The 19,163-nt window shown below is 44.2% G+C and overlaps 1 protein-coding gene across 7 annotated transcripts in view; it reads right to left on the bottom strand.

Moving 5' to 3' along the window:
* LIMS1 (LIM zinc finger domain containing 1) overlaps window positions 1-19,163 on the bottom strand; it is a 65,829-nt gene that overhangs the window by 14,005 nt on the left and 32,661 nt on the right. For 4 of the 7 annotated variants that reach the window (XM_021414264.1, XM_021414295.1, XM_021414273.1 and 1 more), the window contains exon 2: window positions 2,552-2,711. In XM_021414264.1, the coding sequence (XP_021269939.1) occupies window positions 2,552-2,711 (160 nt within the window). Of the gene's footprint in view, window positions 1-2,551; window positions 2,712-12,601; window positions 12,627-13,489; window positions 14,428-18,048; window positions 18,408-19,163 lie in introns of those variants that run through there. The other 3 variants (XM_021414258.1, XM_021414302.1, XM_021414286.1) reach the window with 3 other exon arrangements.

Here is a 19,163-nt window from a genome sequence, read left to right as displayed (position 1 = left end):
GAGAGCGCTGTCCAAATGCTCCTTGAACTCTGGCAGCTTGGGGCTGTGATCACTGCCCTGGGCAGCCTGTTCCATGCCCACCTCCCCTCTGCCTCTTCTGCTCTGGGCTGGACAAACCAATGGGCCTCAGCCGCTACTCACACATCTTGCCCTACAGACCCTTCCCCATCTTTGTAGCCCTTCTTTGGAAGCTCTCTAATAGTTTTATGTCCATGTTATGTTGTGTGCCCTGATTACTGCACACAGTAATCAAGGTGAGACTGCACTAGCAATGAGTAGAGTGAGAGACTGACCTCTCCAGTCACTGTTTAATCACAGAGATAACAGATCGCCTGAATTACTCATTGTCAGCCATCTCCTGAGCATTGGCCAACCTAAGCTTACCCTCTGTCTGCTTAGTGCTGTTCCTGTTCCTCTCTCTCCCCTAAGTGCTCTCACCCGGTATATTCCCAACTCACATGCTGAGGTGCTAAACCACACTGCATGAAAGAGCAAGCTTGCCTCCACTTCTCCATGAGCAACACAACCAGAAACTGTGCCAGGGTTTCCACTGCTATCTCAGTGACCGCTTCAGTGCTAAGTGAAAGCTGTGTTGGCAGCATGGGATATCTGAGGGGTGCAGAGGACCCTGTCAAACATTTCCCACCTGCTGGAAAGGCACAAGGACTAGCATGGTATGGACATTCACTCCGTAGATGTCAAGCACAAGCCAGTATAAATGTGGGAGGAAGGCTGGGTGAGGCTTATGAACCATCTTCTGATGGTTGTCAGAGCAATTACACAGACTGGAAAGTACCTCTCTTCAACAGCAGCAGACAGACTTGCTGGTGTAGTGAGAAACTGCAAGACCTTGTGGTAGACACTAGAAGGACTTGAGGCAGAAAGATGGCCTGAAGTTCAAGCCACACACAAGTCTTTGGATATTCTCTTAATCTTGATAATATTTTTTTTAACTGAAACTTTCCACCTTCTGTGTAACATTTCTCAAGAACAAAGTCACTGCAAGCCTCTACCCAGCCTGAAAAAAAATAATTAGCAACTTTAAACAAAAACATGTATAATAAGTACACGGGCCTTCTTCTATTCCCAAAACAATCTATGAACATTCACTTCTGATTTAATGAATATGAATGTTAACTAGATACCATCAGATTGCTTGCCCCGACCAAATAGGTTCAGCTTCGGCCACACACGAGTAACAGAGAGCTTGTAATATTCCTAGACTAGGTGCAGACATAAGACTTTCCTTCCACTGCAGCCCTCCTCTATCCTCTAGGAGATACAGGCTGCCTGGAGCAGTTTATCTCAAAGGACCATTCCACTTTCTGAAAGAGGTCCATGGATTGTCCCACTGTTATTTGAGAGTCAGAAAAATGATGAATTAAGTGCTCATTATTTAGAGAAAATACATTTTATTGTTTTAAGATGATTTTATTAACAAATGTTCTACTTTTAAAATACATGTATCACTTCACATTTGACTCAGGTCTTAACATGTCAGGGCAGACTCTTTACCATGCCTGCAAGCAGGGAGCAACTCATATAATATTAACAATAATAATGAAAGGTGTAAGTATCTAAGGGGCATTTTGTTTTGTCTTTGCTTAATTGCTACTGTTTTGCAGCTCACCTTTTGATGTGTCATGGACCACTGCTGGCTCATTTGCCACAAATTGTGCAACACTATCTCTACAGCACTGAAAAATCTTTTGATCCCCGAGCAAGGTGAGAGAAAGCAAACCAGGAATCCCCTTTGCCAGCCTCTTTTTCCAATCAACACTCCTCATCTAGTCTCCTTCTCCTCACCATACAGCATGACTCTGTATAATTAAAAATACCGCTGAGGAAGATGAAATGTTGTGCTCTTGACACAACGTTAGCACTGTACGTGAAAGTGGATTAGAACAGGATTTTCAGAAGCAACTAAACATTTGACAATTTTGAGAACTCTACTTTTAATCTGTTTGTGCCTCTGCTAGCCATCCACAAATTTCAGGTCATAATTCCCTGTCTCTCATGATCTACCGTTCCCAACACCTAGAGTTAAAAAAAGGCGAGTGGGGTTTTCCCTTGAAAGTAAATTATACTCTGGGTTTACCTGACTTGGGCCTCATCTGATTTTGGCTGTAAACACACCTTGACCTCAGCATGCTGGCTTACGGGTCATCTCTACAAGCAACATTTCAGAAGCTGTGCGGGCCTCACTCACTCACTCAGAAAGAAACCTCCTAAAGACTACAGGATGCTGGGATTTCCCTTTGATGGCTCTCTTCTAAGAAGAATGCTTTCCCTGTATTTCTGATATAATACATAGTCTTTATGGATTTTATGGAAAAAAATCTGCACAGGGACAGAAATCTCCAGTAGTTCTTTTCTCAGCCCTAATAACACTAAGTTACACGCTTAAATAAGGTTATACACACTGATATCCTCCAAATTGGCACAGAAACATTTCTTCTCCCCTCCACTAGGCATACTCTTTCGAAGCCCCATTTCTTCCACAGCACTTCCTAAGGTATCAATCAGCCTGTAGTTACTTCTCCCAGCTTACCTCGTAGAAGAGCCCTTCAGGAAACTGCTGGAAGCACTGGGCACACACGAAGCACTGCTCGTGGTAGAGCTCACCATTGCTGTTGACGATTTTCTCTGCTGGTGCAAAGCCTCCTCTACAGCGCTCACAGATGGCATTTGCGAGTGCATTTGCCATGTTGCTGTCATAAAAACAAGAAACAGAAAGAAAATGAGCCCCAAAGGCAGCACAACTGATTCTGGTTCTCTATTTTTTTCCAAAGCCAATGGTATCTGCCTATTGCTAGGCTGCTCAGTGAAGGCTTTTCCATGAACTTAATGACTTGCGGTGTTCCCTTAGAAATAAAACTGTTGTTTCCCTCTGGCTCCAAACTCTTTGGAAACAAAAACCCCACAACATACTCTAATAATTATTAGTTAATGTTATAGATGCATTTGCTGTCTCTTTATGACGAGAAAAGGCAGGTAATTCAAAGAAGTAATATAAAAGTCATGGAACACGTTAGAATTACAGTAAATAAGGGGAAATGTTAGCAACAGTTGAGGACTTCACACAGGAAAATATAAATGGTAATTCTAAAATAATTCATAATTCTAAAATACGAGCATATAACAACATTAATTCAAAATCTCTAAACAAGCAATGTGGAAGAGTTTAAAATATTTAGTCTGGCAGATTACTAAAAACCACAGCAGGTAAACAATTAAATCTGTAAAATCACTTCAAGCTACGCGCAACTTGTAGAAAGAACAGTTTAAAGTCATAGGATTTTTGGTTAGTTAGGGTTCATATCCATAAAAGCAGATCACAGCATCCCAGTACCAGACCAAGGACAAGGAGAAGGTGGGAATGCTCTGACTGCAGTGCTGGGGTGCTTCACCATGACCCAGGCATAGGCCAACACAAACTGGTGATGCAAAAAAAAATGCTCAAATAGCAATCTTGGTTGCTTCTCAAAGGTACGTGGCCAGAGAATGAGTGTGATAGCTGCAAAATATTGGAGGGATTAGCAACTTCATTAGGATTGTGTTCACATATGCAACAGACAGTACAGCTGTCTTACACTTAATTAAAGATCTAGTACCAAAAAAGGGTCACTTGTTTGTCCTTTGCAAGCACTTTCTTACTAATTCTTGGATTCTCGAAGCTATGCCTTTCACGTTCACTTCTCTGCCCTAATATCACTTGATAACAGAGAGCAAATACAGGGCAATGGTCTCATTTCATACAATCTGACCACAACTGACAAAAGCACTGGCTCAAGCATCTGTCTGGAAGCTTGTTGAGACATTATTTCACACACAGGCACAGTTTTAGATATAGTAAAGAAATCTCTTGCTGCATTTGCAAGCGCGGAGCACTGGGTCCTGTTTGCCTCAGAGGGCAAACACCTCTTGGCTCCCTCCAGGCTCAAGAGGAACTGAACTCATTCCTTGCACAACATTTGCGTTAGCATACACCTACCACACAGCTCAGAAAGGAATGTGCCTTATCTATTTCTTACACTGTACCACAGAAGAGCCCTACACAAGGTCACATCCGACCAGTTACTATTAGCTGTCTTTTTTTTTTTTCTCTCTCAGGAGCTCTCTGCAGAAGACATCTCTGCCATCAAAATACTCATTGTCCTCACAGTGAAACAATGAGTGGCCAAGTTTCACAAAGGAGGTCAGACTGAGGAATGGTCTATTTCATACTTAAGAGATCAGCATACTGAAAAATTGCAGTGATTATATGTATAAAGTGTAGTTAAGCATACAGTTAGCCAATGCTCTACATGGATTATGTATGTTTTCTGTAGGGGGGGAAAGCCAGACACTTTTCCCATCCTCCTAGTTAACCTGAATGAGCAGTAACCACAACATAAACCATGATCCCCACCATCACCCTAACAGTTCCTGAGTTCTAAAGATGTTACACTTATAAGTTATTTAATGCTAAGTGCTGTCAGAGAGAAAATGTAATCCAAGTAAAAACATGAAACAGTCTGAAAGCTAAGAAAAGCATAAAGCTTTCCTCCTCAGTATGTAAAAACAGTGATGCATGCAATAGTCCTGCATTAGCAAAACAGTCTACACGTTTGCCCAAAACAAGCAAACAATCTGAACTCAGAGACTACTTGGCAAATGCCAACCCTGCTTCAACCCCCGATAAAAATTTCTGACGCAATGACTGATTAAGTTCACAGCACCAGCTCAAATTTTAGTTGATGATTACAACTGGCAACGTATCAAACACACAACTGTGGTAAAGGCTGCCTTAGAGAACAGCTTACAGAGCCCAGACAATAAAAAACACAGGGATGGCATGCCAATAATGTCACCGCACTTACAGCCCAAAGCTGAACAGCGCGGACTTACAATTTTGCGTAAAAGTCACAAAACTCTTTGTAGAGTTTAATGTCACTGTGCCTACGCTGCAGTTTTGACACTGGTTTCTCGCCTTCATTTCCCGCTGAACTGTAGGCATCGTGAGCAACCCTGTGAGCGATCTCTTCATCCTCCGGGATCGCGTAGGGGTAACCTCTGCGCTGGAAGTCCATGTTCCTCTAGCTGCTTTCAAGGGAATATATATCCTGTGCTTATATCGCAGAGGAGCTGGAGACAAAGGCAGCAGAACAATGTGCTGGGCTTCCCCTTGTTCCCAAACGAAGTGACTGACTTTCAGCAGCTCTGTGTCATTGAGCCAGAGCTACCCAGCACCCTGCCAGAGCTTCAAGTTAAAAGCTGGGCTGCGGAGGAGCACATTCCAGCGCCGGGCTGTCATGCACACCCGGATGCTGGAAAGGGGCTTTGCTGCGGGCTGCTGATGGAGAAATTCTCTCAGGACTGGAGAGCTGTTTTGTGAGCAAACTACGCGAGCCAACATGTTCCTCAGCAAACTTGTCCACAGCTCCTGTCTGCTGAGGGGACGGAGGCAGATTCCAACCATACTTTGTCATGGGCTAACCAGCACGAAGAGGAGGCTTCTGTCATTGGGTAAATATTGCTTCAATATTTGGGAATATTAATTACACTGTAATTGTAAAAGCAAACTTTAATGCTCCACTTATATCTTCTAAGTCATATGTGCTGCATTTATCTACAGGCATCTTCCTTCTTGTCAGCACTTCAGAGAAAGCGTAGATACAGAGAGACAGTTTGTTTTCTGTTTTGCCTCACAGGCTGTTAACTGAACTACCAAGTATGCTATAATAGGCAGCAAATGAAGGAGCTGAAATGGAGCTTGATTTTCAGCACTGTGCTGCGCTTAGAACAATTACCTAACACAAGGATGCTCCATAGATTCGAATGCTGAAGTAATTTGCAGTGGATATCAGGAAAGCGAGAAAGCAAGACCAGGAAAAAAGAAGCAAGAATGAAAATTAATCATTCCTTCACCACAGAAAGCCCACTCGGTGTTGCAATTATTTTATAGTTATGCTCCCTTCAAAAACCTGTTGTGCACTGCTTACTGGGAAAGGTATCGCCAGCTGCAGGTTCGCCTCCTGCAAGCTCCACCTTGCTTGGGACAGGTGTGGGACAGGCAGCTTCCAGCAACATGTAACGTCAAACAAAGCCAAAAAGGGCTTCTGGAAAACAGTCCTGGGTAACTATCTTTTGCATGAAATGGACACAACTTTGTTAGCAATCAGGCAGCAAAGCGACTTGCATTCTGTGCTCGCGACACACAGCATCTTGGTTGGTATCCAGAGCATTTGTTGGTGTGAGAGGGAGCATGAGAAAGTGGAGGAGGACAGGAAGAAGGCTAAAGAGAACAAGTATAGAAATCAGAAATAGAAGATAACAAAGGATGTGTCAGAAATCCCAGTCAAGGCTACTACTTGTTCATACGCCTCCAGTACCTAAAAAAATTAAAAAATTAAATTCACCCTTGAGCCTCAAGTGTGTTCCAGATCACACGTCTTAGCACTGCTGGGGTGGCTGAGTGAGCACCCAGCAGAGGACACGCTGCTCTCAGCACAAGCCTGGACTCACACATTGCTTTCTTCCCATGGCCTGGCCAATGCAGTGCTACAGATTTTTATTTTGCTGCAAAGCAAAAGCAAACAGGCCAGATTTCAGGAATGGGTTTGGTCAGGTGTCTTCCCTTTGACTCCCCTTGGTAGCTCCCAAGCAAGCTCCTCCTGTGTGCCACAAGACAACGTGGCGGGTGGGGCCAAGACAGCATGACCTCTGTATTTACCTGGCTGCAGGTCTGATTATCCATCTTAGAGTCACCGGGAGCCACAGGCTGTAACAAGCCAAGGAGGCTGGAGCTCAAGCCCTGTATCTATCTGCCATGGGGCAAGCTCTAGATGAAGCAGTGCTTGGATCATAGCTGTAGGCCATGATGATCTTGCTGGAGCACCACTGTGGGAAGCAGCGCTGGAGAAAAAGGTTTCTCCTCCTGCAGCAGCACCCATGCATTCTGTGGTCACCGAGGTGCCTTCTGGCACAAGCAGCCTTGTTCTGCAGGCCTCTGGCACTGCTGCCAGTGGAGTTACTCCCTACTCCCTCCCCATGAGGGAAGAAAGGAGCTTGCCAGGAGTTTAAAAAGGGCGTTCCTGCTACCAAAACAAAACACAGTTTCTACTGGGATGGTCTGGTAATCCACAAACACAGAGTAGCTGCCCATCTTTCTCATTTCTTTTGTCACTTCACTGCTATGATCTACACCAGGCTGACAAAAACCCTTTGTATCCTCACCAGTAGCTTAGGGTAACCCTGAGGTGCCATGGTCTAGGGGGTGAGGAGTCACCAGGCCAGGAGGGGCGGCTGGCATTCCCCAGGGGTGGATCAAGAGCTACCTGCCTTGGTAGGGAGAGCAAGGAGAAGGCCAGTGTTGGATTGGAGGAGGTAAGCAGAGAGGAAGGTGACAGAGTGGCTCCCATTGGCACATGGGAGTCTCTGCAGAAGCCAAAGCTAATGGCTGAGGAGGCAACAAGAGAAAACAGCAGAGAGGGGAGGGGAAGCGTACAACTGCTGCTGTGAAAAACAGCAGTAAAATCAAATGCACTACTTTGTGGTCTCTGAGGGAAAACTATCTCTCTGCTCCCTCCAGGAACAAGTGCACTCTTGGGAGAACTTTCCTGGCCGCTCACTGGTGCCAGCGGACAGGGACTCTTACAGAGAAGGCCGGGAGGCTGCGATCCCCGCCGAGTGCCTTGCTCTGTTCCCCAAATAGATGTGCTCAGCAGTCACTGCTCCAAACAAGGTGCTTGGCAAAGGCAGCTGCTGCTTGGCAGTCCGCCCGGTGCCCTGAAATAACGCTGCCGGCTGAGAGCGAACCTGCTGCATCACCAATGCTTTCAGGAAGCCAAGCACCCCATCGGGATGGATAAGCAGAGTGCAGCCCTCCCCTTCCCACAGAGGTAGGGGTGATTTCACTTTAATTGTAGCATGCAAAATGCAGAACAACTACAGTAGAAGCTTTGCTGTGAAATCAGCGTGAATCTGGAGTGCCACGTGCTGATTTTTGCACTGACCTTTTAAAGTGCTAATAGGTCTTTTATGTCTTCTTTACTGAAATTGAAAACACTCTTGGGTTCTGCTTGCTGCAGTTGTTCATCTCTACAAGCAATAAAATACTTTTTGCATTTAACTCATCTTCTAAGGCAACTGGAAATAAGGAGTAAATCTTTTCCATAATAAAGACGTACATTATATGTAGGATTTTCACATGTGCCCAGCACTGCTCTGCTTCTGTTGAAAAGGACGGAAAATCACTTTGAAACCACTGCAATAAAAACCAGGTGAATTCCGAGCGCTCCTAAAAGTTTCATCATTTAGCATTAGCCACAGAAAGCATGATTAAGCTTCTGTGGTGGGAGCTTAAGCAGGGCAAACAAAAAGACAACTCTAGCTGTTGCAGATACTTCAGTATAAATGTATTCCAGTATAAACATGTCCAAAATATGCTTTGGTCTCTGCAAGCAGAGAAGGTTCACATTCCATCTCTTCATAAGGAAATGAACATGACTGGAATAATCAGGTATGCAGCACCTTCCCACACAGCTCTTTTCATCAGCCATACAAGCACAGTGAGAAATCAGTTTCTAATAGGGTTCATAGAAAGGGAGAGTGATATTTAGTTGTAGCAATTTTCTGTTGTATCAAATATTTTTTTAAAAAAGCACCCTACAGTATTGTCTTTCTGCTAATTGCAAACATTACCAAATGAAGCCATGCTTGGCATAAAATGATTTCTTTTGAGTACAGATATTTGATCCTATTTAAAAGGGCCATTTCTTCCCCTGCTACTATTTTTACATCTTATACAGAGATGAAAAACAAAGCAACAAAAAGGCCAAGTATCACACAGGTGCTCTAGAAAATCTGTGCTACAAGAGACAAGGCATCCTATCAGTTAGTCTTAACATCTGCCTCCTGTGTTGCTAACTGCACGCGTACTTCCCTGGGTTGAATGTACTGTACGCAAAGTCTTCCAGATCAGTAAATTTTAAAGATGCATTTACACAAGTGCAATTCATATAACATCATTTCTATCCTCTTGCCTAATAAAAGAGTAGTAAAAAAGGTCAGCTACTCACTGCGAGGGACTACACATCTAACCTCTCAAAGAGACCCACTCTAAAATGAAATTTCAACAAGGAGACAATATCAGGCCCACTAAGCATGAAAGAATACTTCTATTTGGATGTAAACGCTGTGAACTTCACAATACCAACTTTATTTACTTCTAACATTTGAAAGTGTTTGGGCAGAATAACATTTAAACCTTTGGAAATCGAAACAGTAGAAAGTGACGTGAAGAATTGAGTGCAGTCAGACAATCACAAGGAAATTACAACTAAGTGTATGTGTGCTCCTCATCCCTTGCTTAAGGAACAAATGTAAAGTTCAAGTATATAAAAATGAAAAAGGTTGATCTTTGCATCTTCTGACATTTCAAATCTTAGGAAATCTTCTCTCAAGAATAACATTTCCCTAGCACTAATATTCAGTTCATGTCATCCGTTACTGAAATTCACTACAAATACATCCCTGAATCCTTCTTGTAAAGACAGGAATCAGCGTCTGCTCCTGCCCTCACTGTCCGCCTGCACCAGCTGGAACCAATGTTTTTACAAACCAAGCCCTCTGACCTGAACAGCTCACCCAGGAGCTATAATTAATTCCTTGACTAAACGTAACACCCAGCCTGCCAGGAAAGACTTCCACAATGTCCATGAAGTTCCTTATAGGGCTGAAATGACAGTCAGCAGCAGACTTCTTGGCCGTAAATGACGCTCTTATTATAGCAATGCCTCCACTGGAGACAACATGCTAAGGACTGACCTTCAGCCAAGGTGCTGAGGGACAGCACTTGCTTGTCTCCCAAATCCTTTTCAATACTGCCACTAATCTGTACCTTCAGCAGGATTTTTTCACCTTCATTAAGTCTGTTTTTCTAGTCTCAGGCTTACAATGATGAAGTTTTTCACTTCCTGAATTAAACAATTTCTTTGGGGTAGAAGGCCGCCTGTGGTAAAGGAAACGTCTTTTCAGCTGTTCCTCTTTTAATTCACTCACATACAAATTAAATTGTAATTGTGAGTCATTCTGGGGCTTAGTTTCCCATTTTTTTTTTCTTCACATGCTCACTGCAGCATCACCCAGCTTTAAAACCAGTAGGAGGAAAGACAGCTAAGCCATCTGTAGTTATTACACTAAAATTAAGCACTGGCACTAATATCCAGCAGCTGAAAGAGAATAATCAGAAGCAATCTGTGTTCCTAAGAGTCATGCATGAGTAATCTATTGAGAAATAAAGCTAATACAAAATAGCAGTACCTTTATACTCCATTATGACAGTCATAAAATTATGTGTAACACAAAGCAAGGGTCTTCATCCTGTATTTTATTAGCTATTTGGTATGAGTAGCAGACATTTCAAGCAAGCACAAAAGAATTTCAGTAACAGTTACTGACAAGCAACACTTGCCAAGCATTTTCCAATCCAAAGGCTTTGGTAACTATTGCAGGATATTTGGTGTTTTTTTTTTTAAATTAAGTTTTCACGCCTATAGTTGAAAGATCCTAAGTGGGGAAGCAGGAGAGAATGAATCCAACATATGCTGCTTGTGATATCAGAAGCAAGCTCATAAGGAAAAAATGGAAGCAGCTCACATTTGCCAGGATTATCTGAGGGAGCAAAGCTGGGGTTCACTGGGCAATTTGCTTGGCAGAATAGGGAATGGGGAAGCACAGGGAGGGCTTTTTGCTTTGAATCAGAGGGGCTTGAGCCCTGCCAGAACTCATCCCCCTTTGCTACATGACCCTGAGGGCGTGGGTATAGTGTGAGGATTAGCTTAAGAAGGGAATGCTGTTTAAAAGTAAGCAACTGCTTGTACACTTCAGGCAAAATTCCTAACTTGCAGCCAGCTCTCTACTGGAGCTATCCCAAGGCTGCAGTGCTGGCATACACTTTTTAAAAAGAAGATGACATGTAAGAAATAGCTTATTAAATATATTAGAAATATAACATATGCTTCAGTCTTTGAAGCCATCAAGGAAGAACGTACAAAACAACATACCAAAAGCCAAACACCACGTGAGACAAAAAGCTTGAAATGCAAACTTTCCATATGGAAAAAGAACAGAATGAGCAAGGGCAGTTTTGAGTCATTACTCTAAGTGGGTAACATTTTTCTAATAGCTGGACAGGAACAGAGGTGTACTGAGCTTGGCATCCAGAAGTTTATGAACAATGAAGAGCACAGTGTGCATGGACTTTACACACTTGAAAAGACATATACAGCTTCATCTTCACCCATACATTCCATTCTGGAAGAGCTGAATTTCTTGGATCTTTTATTTAAAAAGGCACAGCTGAGAAATGCTGCCAGGTATCACTAGCTTTCTGCCAGTTTCTTACTTCTTTCTCATTTTTATGAGGCTCATAGCTAAAAGCTTTTAATTAATTTTCTTCTAGTTCTATCACGACCAGCGCAGACAGAAAAAAAAACAGAAAAACTACAGGGAAATATCACAAAAATCATGAAACAAGTCCCTTTTGTTGGGAAAAAAAGCTCCTGTTAATGTTATGATGCTTCATCTTGTTCATACGTAAGGATGAATCCCAGAGTGACATACTGTCTTGTGGCACATCTGAGCGGTGTCATCAAAAACCACTGCTCACGGAGCATTATGTGTGAAACTATCACTTCAAAACGCTGTCAAGAGCTACCTAAAACCAGAACTTTCTACAAAGATTGCAGATACGAAGATGAAAACTGATCAATGCGTACACCTCCTATGACAAAATGAGCAAAGAAAACATGAACGATGTGCAGTATGGGACTGGGTAGTGCAAACCAAAATTCAGAGCATCGCTTGCGTTTGGGAAGCACCCTGAGATTCTTGGGTGTGAGGTGAGAGTGGAGGAGCTATGAGATGGGAAAAGCATCAGAGAATGTCAACAGACTGCCCTGGGAGCCACTGCTGGCTGCAAGCTGGGAGTGCCGCCCAGGGAAGCCCCATACAAGGCCCGCTTGCTTCATCTGTCTCCTGCACTTAGGCACTGCCAGAGCTGCTCCTGCATCTGCAGAGTGTTATGGCACAGCACACGGGTCCCTCAAGGACACCTGTCAGCCTGGCATTTTGTAAAACAGCTGAGAGACACAGGAAGAGAAAAACAGGAGAGGAACCCAGTACCGCAGCCTTTCCAAGTTTGTTCTTCCCATTGCCTGCCCACTGGCAATTCAATAGGTTGTGACATTCACATATTAGCTTTCACAATTTAGCTTTCTCTCCTCTGCAGAATATTTCCATGCGTAAATTCAGTCCAGTGTGACGGACTGCGTTCAAAGGAGAACTAAATTACAATGAGGAATAATGAGCAACCACATTATATTTTCCGTAAAGAATGCTTGATAAGATGTTATCAAAACAGACGAAATCAAAAGCAAAAAAAAAATAAAAAATCTACCATTTGTATTTTCCCAGATAATGCTGTCAGAGCAATGAAAATCCTTATTGCTATAATCACTGAAGCTCAACAAATTTGCGGAAACCGCTGACTGTTACAATGAGGCAAACGTAAGAGGAGCAGTAGAAGGGCTCGGTTTTCTGTCACGCAGGCAGTTACCTCCAGTCATTTGGAGTCACAGGAGGTGATAGTCAGGGTGAGCAAGTCAAGTAAAATTGCGTCGGAGTTATTATGCAATCTGAAAGACAAGAAGTGAGCGAGAAGGCAAGAAAAAAAGGGTGTGTTCAGCGTGAGCTATTTTAACCCCTGAAGTAATGAAAAGTTCGGCACAAATGAAAAGCACGGCCTCTAGTCATTTGGATATCTCACAAATTCTAAGTATGGCAGTATTAAAACGTAACCATGAAGCACATTTTTGCTGGCTGGAAGTTACTATAATTAATAGCAATAAAAACTCAATGCTACATTTACATGGACAAGTACTCTCTTCAATTAGAGCATCTAGCAGATGAGCCAAAGCGTTTTTTTAATCAGGAGTTTCAAAGCATCTGATTCAAACTGATAGTTTGAGGTCCCAACTGTATTACTCCAGCACAGTTTCTAACCACCACAGTGACAAACTGCATTTTTTGTGACTGAACATTTATTTTCAAGCTCTTGCTGATTTAATAAATTGGTCTTTTTTTCGCTTTCTCTTGTGCTTATTATTTTTTTACCAAGGTACTGAATTATTACTGCTTTACTCGCTAATACTGGCACTATGAGGAAGCAGAATGGTAGAATCATTAAGGTTGGTAAAGACCTCTCAGATCACCTAGTCCAACCATCAGTCCACCCCCACCATGCCCACTAACCATGTCTCTCAGTCCCACACCCACACGGTTCATGAACATCTCCAGGGATGGTGACTCCATCACCTCCCTGGGCAGTCTGTGCCATTGCCTCATCACTCCTGAGAAGAAATGCACCCGAACCTCTCCTGATGCAATCTAAGCCCATCACCTCTCATCCTATCGCTGTTACCTGGGAGAAGAGGCTGACACCCACCTTGCCACAATATCCTTTCAGGTCACTGTAGAGATCAAGAAGGTCTGCCCTGAGCCTCCTCTTCTCCAGACTAAACAATTTCAGTTCCCTCAGGTGCTCTCTCACAAGACTTGTGCTCCAGACCCTTCACAGCTTTATTGCCCTTCTCTGGACATGCTCCAGGGCCTCAGTGGCTAGTAAAGGTGTGGCCTTAACAGAGCTGAGGACAATTACTTCCCCACTCCTGCCGGCAACACTATTCCTGATACAAGCCAGGATGCCATTGACCTTCTTAGCCACCTAGTCTCACATTCAGCTAGCTGTCAACTAACACCCCTAAACCCTTCTCCTCTGCACAGCGTTCTAGCCACTCCGCCCCAAGCCTGTAGCGATGTGTGGGGTTGGTGGGATCAAAATGCAAGACCCAGCGCTGGGTCTTGTTGAACTTCATCCAATTGGTCTCAGCCCACGGATCCAACCTGTCCAGATCCCTCTGAAAGGTCTTCCTACCCTCAGGCAGATCACTGCTTCCCCCCAACTTGGTGTAATCTGCAACCTCACTGAAAGTGAACTCAATCCCCTTGTCCAGATCATCAACAAAAATATGAAACTGGACCAGTCCCACTATCAACCCCTGGGGAGCATCACTTGTGACTGATCACCATCTGTATTTAACGCCATTCACCACCACTCTTTGGGCTCAGCCCTCCAGCCAGTTCTTCACCCAGCTACATCTACCTATAGAAAGAAATTAAATCTTAACATTTATGATGCTATTTAGAAATGTTGTCAGTGGAAATTAAATTTAAGAAGGTTTCCAGAGACAGATCTGTTCTTTCTGACTTCAGGGACAGGAGGTCTTTGGGCAGGATGTGTGGCTGAAACACCTGCACTTATATGCTGTCTACTATATGTAGGCTCTTGAAGGCAAGCTGAGGAGACCCGTGACCCTGCACAACTCCCAGCATCTCAAAAGGCAAGGAAGACACTCAGCCCTACCACACTGCTGTTGTCTGGGAGTGGGGGGATATTTATGTGTTTCTTTTTATACTCACCTACGAGCTTTGCAGCACAGAGTCAATCCCCCCAAGGCTGAGCGGGGTGTAAGAATACGCTTATGTCTCTCATTTCATCTGTGACGGAGTCTTTGTGCATGAAATTCTGGGGCACATTCACATGCCTGAAGCCAGTGTGCGCAGGCAGGCAGGAGGCTGAACGGTCTCAGCAGGAAGTCAGGGTTGCCAACTCAGAAACAGCAACCTACTCGCACAGATGTACCCATCAGCTTCAGCAGTAGAGCACAATGAGGCAGAAACTTTAAAGTCGTTACTGTAGAAAACATCTACTGAGCTTTCCGCAGAGGAGAACAGAGCAGTGAGCTCCATGGGTAACTAACAGTCACTGCATGAAGCTTGCCAGCAATTATCTGCAGCTAATGCTGAAGTTCACTGTTTGGTAAAAACATGAGACCAAGCTCTTCAGAAGTCATTTACATTTTTAATTGTATTTGAATTTGATCAAACTAATTTTAAATGTAAGAATTAAAAACAGAATTACCCCTGCCCCTGCTTTTCCCAGTGCCTTGAATTTCACTTTGGAAAACAGTATCATTTTTTTCAGATGAATCACTGTATATTTTACAATGAGCATGAAAAAAGAAGAGGGACATGCAAAAATAGCGAGCGTGCTGCTACTGCTATGTGACTCCAAATTATTAATCATAAATGTCTGCTTACAATTTCCTTTGCATCCTGTTCACTGAGAAAAGCAAGAAAGAGTAGCTCAGCACAGTTAGGTAATTTTTTAAACACCATTTCTAAACACAGAGCAAGGCAAGATTTATCAGCGACGTCAATTTTACTTCAATCCACCAAATCAATAGAGCTGGAATAGAACAATTCTTTCCCTCCATTCTGAAAATGTATCAATAATAATAAAAAAAAGCACCTGACTTCCCAGCTTGCATGTAGTTCAGTAAGTGTCGTGTCTGTTCCATCCCTCAGAGATGCGCCCTACCCTACCTCACTGAGCGGGGAGCAAGCTATTTATGGCTGTGAGTGGCTTCCCTTGAAACAGCCTTGCTCTCCTCCACTGCGTTGACTGGAGCTCCCCAGCCCCCTCAGGCCCTATAGATAGCCAACGCTGCATGAGATGAGTGTCCGTTGAGATGACCTGGCACCTACGTACAGCACATGGTTGGAGAGACTCCATGAAGTGTAAAAAAATATTTTCCAGCTTTTACTGTAAACTACAGAACTTAATGTAAGAGCCCAGCTATACTGCCATGGTCCTTCCTGGAAAAGGCTGGGGGAAATGTGCTTAGAGACTGACTCATCATAAACTAAATAGCAGATCTGAGAGACAATGATGGGGTCAAACCTTTGGCTGAAGAGACACGAATGGACACAGATGCAGAAGCTGAGGATCAGCTTCCTGTTATGGAGCTCAGAATCCCACAGCACACACCTATCACGAGGTTATGTCGACGTGGGAAACTATTTTTATGCTGTAAAGAAAATTGTGTCAAGAAACTTAGGTTCCTGGAAATGTAGTACATACATAAGCACTGTACATGTTCAGGAGATTGAGCAGGCTGCTTTGCAGCCCAGCGCAAGACCACAGCACCCTAAGTATGGGAAACCCTGAGGAAATGACCAAGTCAAGAACCTTTTGGCCCAAGATTAGAAAAATACAGTAGTTTAACTGAGAAAGTAGCTTATAGTACTCTGCTCCTGAGGGCTGATATTTATGTAGCACATCTGGATTCATGTTCACACAATATTCAAAGGAGCCAGAACAAAGAGCTGCAGGGAGAAAATACAGCAGGCATGGAGGATGGCAAGCTATATTTAGCGGACATGAAAGAAACCTCTTGTCTTTCTTGTGGACTCTACATACTCCCAAAACATGTGCTAAGGACAGGCATTTCAGTGTCACTGGGGAAGGAGGAGCGCATGATAAAAGCCAGAGGTTTCCAGTATTAGAAAATTAAAGGACTGTTCCTTTTCAGTCCGATTGCTCCTTGCCCTGTTGTTATGGTGTTATTTTATAGTTATAATATCACAGCCTTTTGTCAAGGAAAATGCAGCAGAAATGATAAAATAAGGCTACCTGGCAACACGGTCTGAAATATAACCAAATGGGTTAGGAGGGAGCAAGGTCTACTTTGACTAAGCACCCGCTGCTTGAGATAGCGACAAGCACATGAGGAGCCCCATCCTCTGCAAGCGCCCTGCCCCAACCTGATTCACTAGAGCCCTGATTTGCCATTTCCTCTGCTTGCAGTTCATTTTGTAAGATCGATCCTCGTCTCATATTTCTTGTCTTACACCGGAAGAGGCTCAGGAAAGGATCAAACCACTCAGATTCATACTGGTGCAGGCAACCTATCCCCGCCCACAAACGGTTCCCACCTTTGCGTGCACAGAGCAGGCTGCTGTAAGCAAGAGAAACACCATGGCTTATTTTCATATACAAGCTGTAAAAAGCAGTTTTCACTTCCCTAATAAGATATATTCTTCCTCACAGCTAGTGTTGCATAAAAGAAGCTAAACAAATTATAGTCAAGAGTTTGTGTGCATCTTTATCTAATTAGTGTGATTATTCTATAATCATGAGTATACCATTAATACTATTAAAAGCCCATCTAAAAAATTCATTCAGAATTAATGCTCAAAATAGATGCTGAGCACACACATCAGAAAAAAAGGACAAATCCCCCAAATGTGAATGCCAGTCCTTCTGGAATTGCTAACTAGGGTAATGAAAGTGCAGTAACAAAACCCATGTAAGTTACACACTCTTCCAATGCAATGCACAAATATCCACAATGAAAAATAATCTAAAAATAAAACCAAAGAAAAAGCATTGGGGCATAGGAAGTGCTTCCTCTCCACTGATGCTCCTCTTAGCATTTACACAAGAATCTTTTCCGGGGAGCTTGACGTGGAAACAGATCGCTTTTACGCTAAGCATACTGAGAAAAAATAAATTCAGCATTTTTACCTTTTGCATGTGTATCTGTGCTTGCTCATGTTATGCACAACCCTTCTTCTTCCTTCTGTTCTGAGCAGAGGCTCTCTGAGAACCCCACACAGGCTCAGGAGGCCATAGCATCAGGAAGATGGCCTCAGCCACCAACTGCTGGTTGTCCTCCCTTCCTACGGCTGGGCCCAGGGGCTCAGCTACATTCTGCACCTTCAGCCCCATCCAGAAGGAACACCTCCATGGGCTGGCGGGCACCCTGACTTTCCCTAGACTGCCAGTCCCAGCGTGGGATGCCCAAGCTCCCCTTGCTTTGGATGGCAAAAAACCAATCCTAAACCAGCAAGGCTGCAAGATTGTGGCAAGCTGTTGCCTTGTAAGCGCTGGCTGGCGAAGGGGAGCCAGAGATGCCGCCATCAGCTGGCAGCGGCCCTTCCCACGCACGGAAGGCAGCCGTGCTGCCATAAGGTCCCCACATGCTTCCTATATCCCTCCTGCAATGCTCCCTGGTGCTTCAGGACTGCACACGTGCAGTGCAGCCGTGCCAGCATTGTGCCTGCTGGCAGCCCCGGCCCTGCCCCTCGTTCCGCACTCACCTCAGCTTCTCCTCCTGTGATACAGGCAGCCCCACACTATCCGGGCGATCCCGTCTCCTCCTGTACAGACCTGACTGTGACAGCTCCTTCAGCTGCAGGGCTGTCATATTTCTCTACCTAGAGCTTTTGTGTTGTTGTTGGGGGGGTGTTTTGGCTTTGGGTTGTCTTCCTCCCCTCCAGCTGAGCCTGCTTGCCAAGACACCCGGAGAGAAGAGGCTCGGCGTCTGCACACCTGCGCTGCCGGAGCTGTGAACCTCTGCAGGCAGGCGGCCGCCTCTGGCTTCCTGTTCCTCATAGGTACACACCCTCCTGCAGGGCACCACGTTTCCTTTATCGCTTGATCACACCTCAGGGACGGCCGCCACAGGCTGCCCGGTGCCCCGCTGCTTTGCTCACGTTGCGACAGGAGCTCTCTGGTATGTGCGGTGCCAATGGCACAGCCTGGCCAGCGCCAGGCAAAAAAGGGGCAAAAAAAGAAAATCCGCGGGGCTCTAAGGAGCTAGGAACTCTTCTCCGCTGTAATTTACGACACAAAGAAACTTATTAGCGCTATAAAAATGCGGAGCTACTCAAGCATGTAAGCAAACTCGCATACAGAGATTCATCCAGCAAACTGCCGCAAGGTAACTTCAGAAATCAGCACTGAAATACTCTTCTGGAAGCACAGAAACACTGTGCTGGTCAGACAACGACCTCTTCCCCTGCCCTACCCTCAGCTACCAGAACACAACCCCCCGTCCTTTGTCGCATTCTGCAGAGATGGAGCGTCCTGTGTCGCTTGCAAAGCAGGAATGAAACCACTGAAGGTTTCCTGTGGGACAGGAAGGTGGCCAGCAGAGATTTGCAAGCTGTGTGTCTCCTCTCAATTAGTAATGGAAGTCTTCATTTGAACTGGGAAGTGGCTTTCAAAAAACCTCATTACTACTGACAAAACATTCACGCTGCTTTGATTTTATTCATGGCACAAACCAACCCTGAATTCACAGTTCTCACTTCTGTGATGCGAAGGGTTGGGTTTTTTTTTTCTAAAGAATTCACATTTAATAGAAGCAGAGAAACCTAACACTTTGTCCAGGGAAGGAAATGATCTATTTGGTGTGAATTTCAAAGATTAT

The sequence above is a fragment of the Numida meleagris genome, chromosome 1, assembly GCF_002078875.1.
Source record: "Numida meleagris isolate 19003 breed g44 Domestic line chromosome 1, NumMel1.0, whole genome shotgun sequence".
NCBI lineage: Eukaryota > Metazoa > Chordata > Aves > Galliformes > Numididae > Numida > Numida meleagris.
The sequence above is the reverse complement of the archived record's forward strand: the minus strand, read 5'-3'. Positions and strand labels throughout refer to the sequence as shown.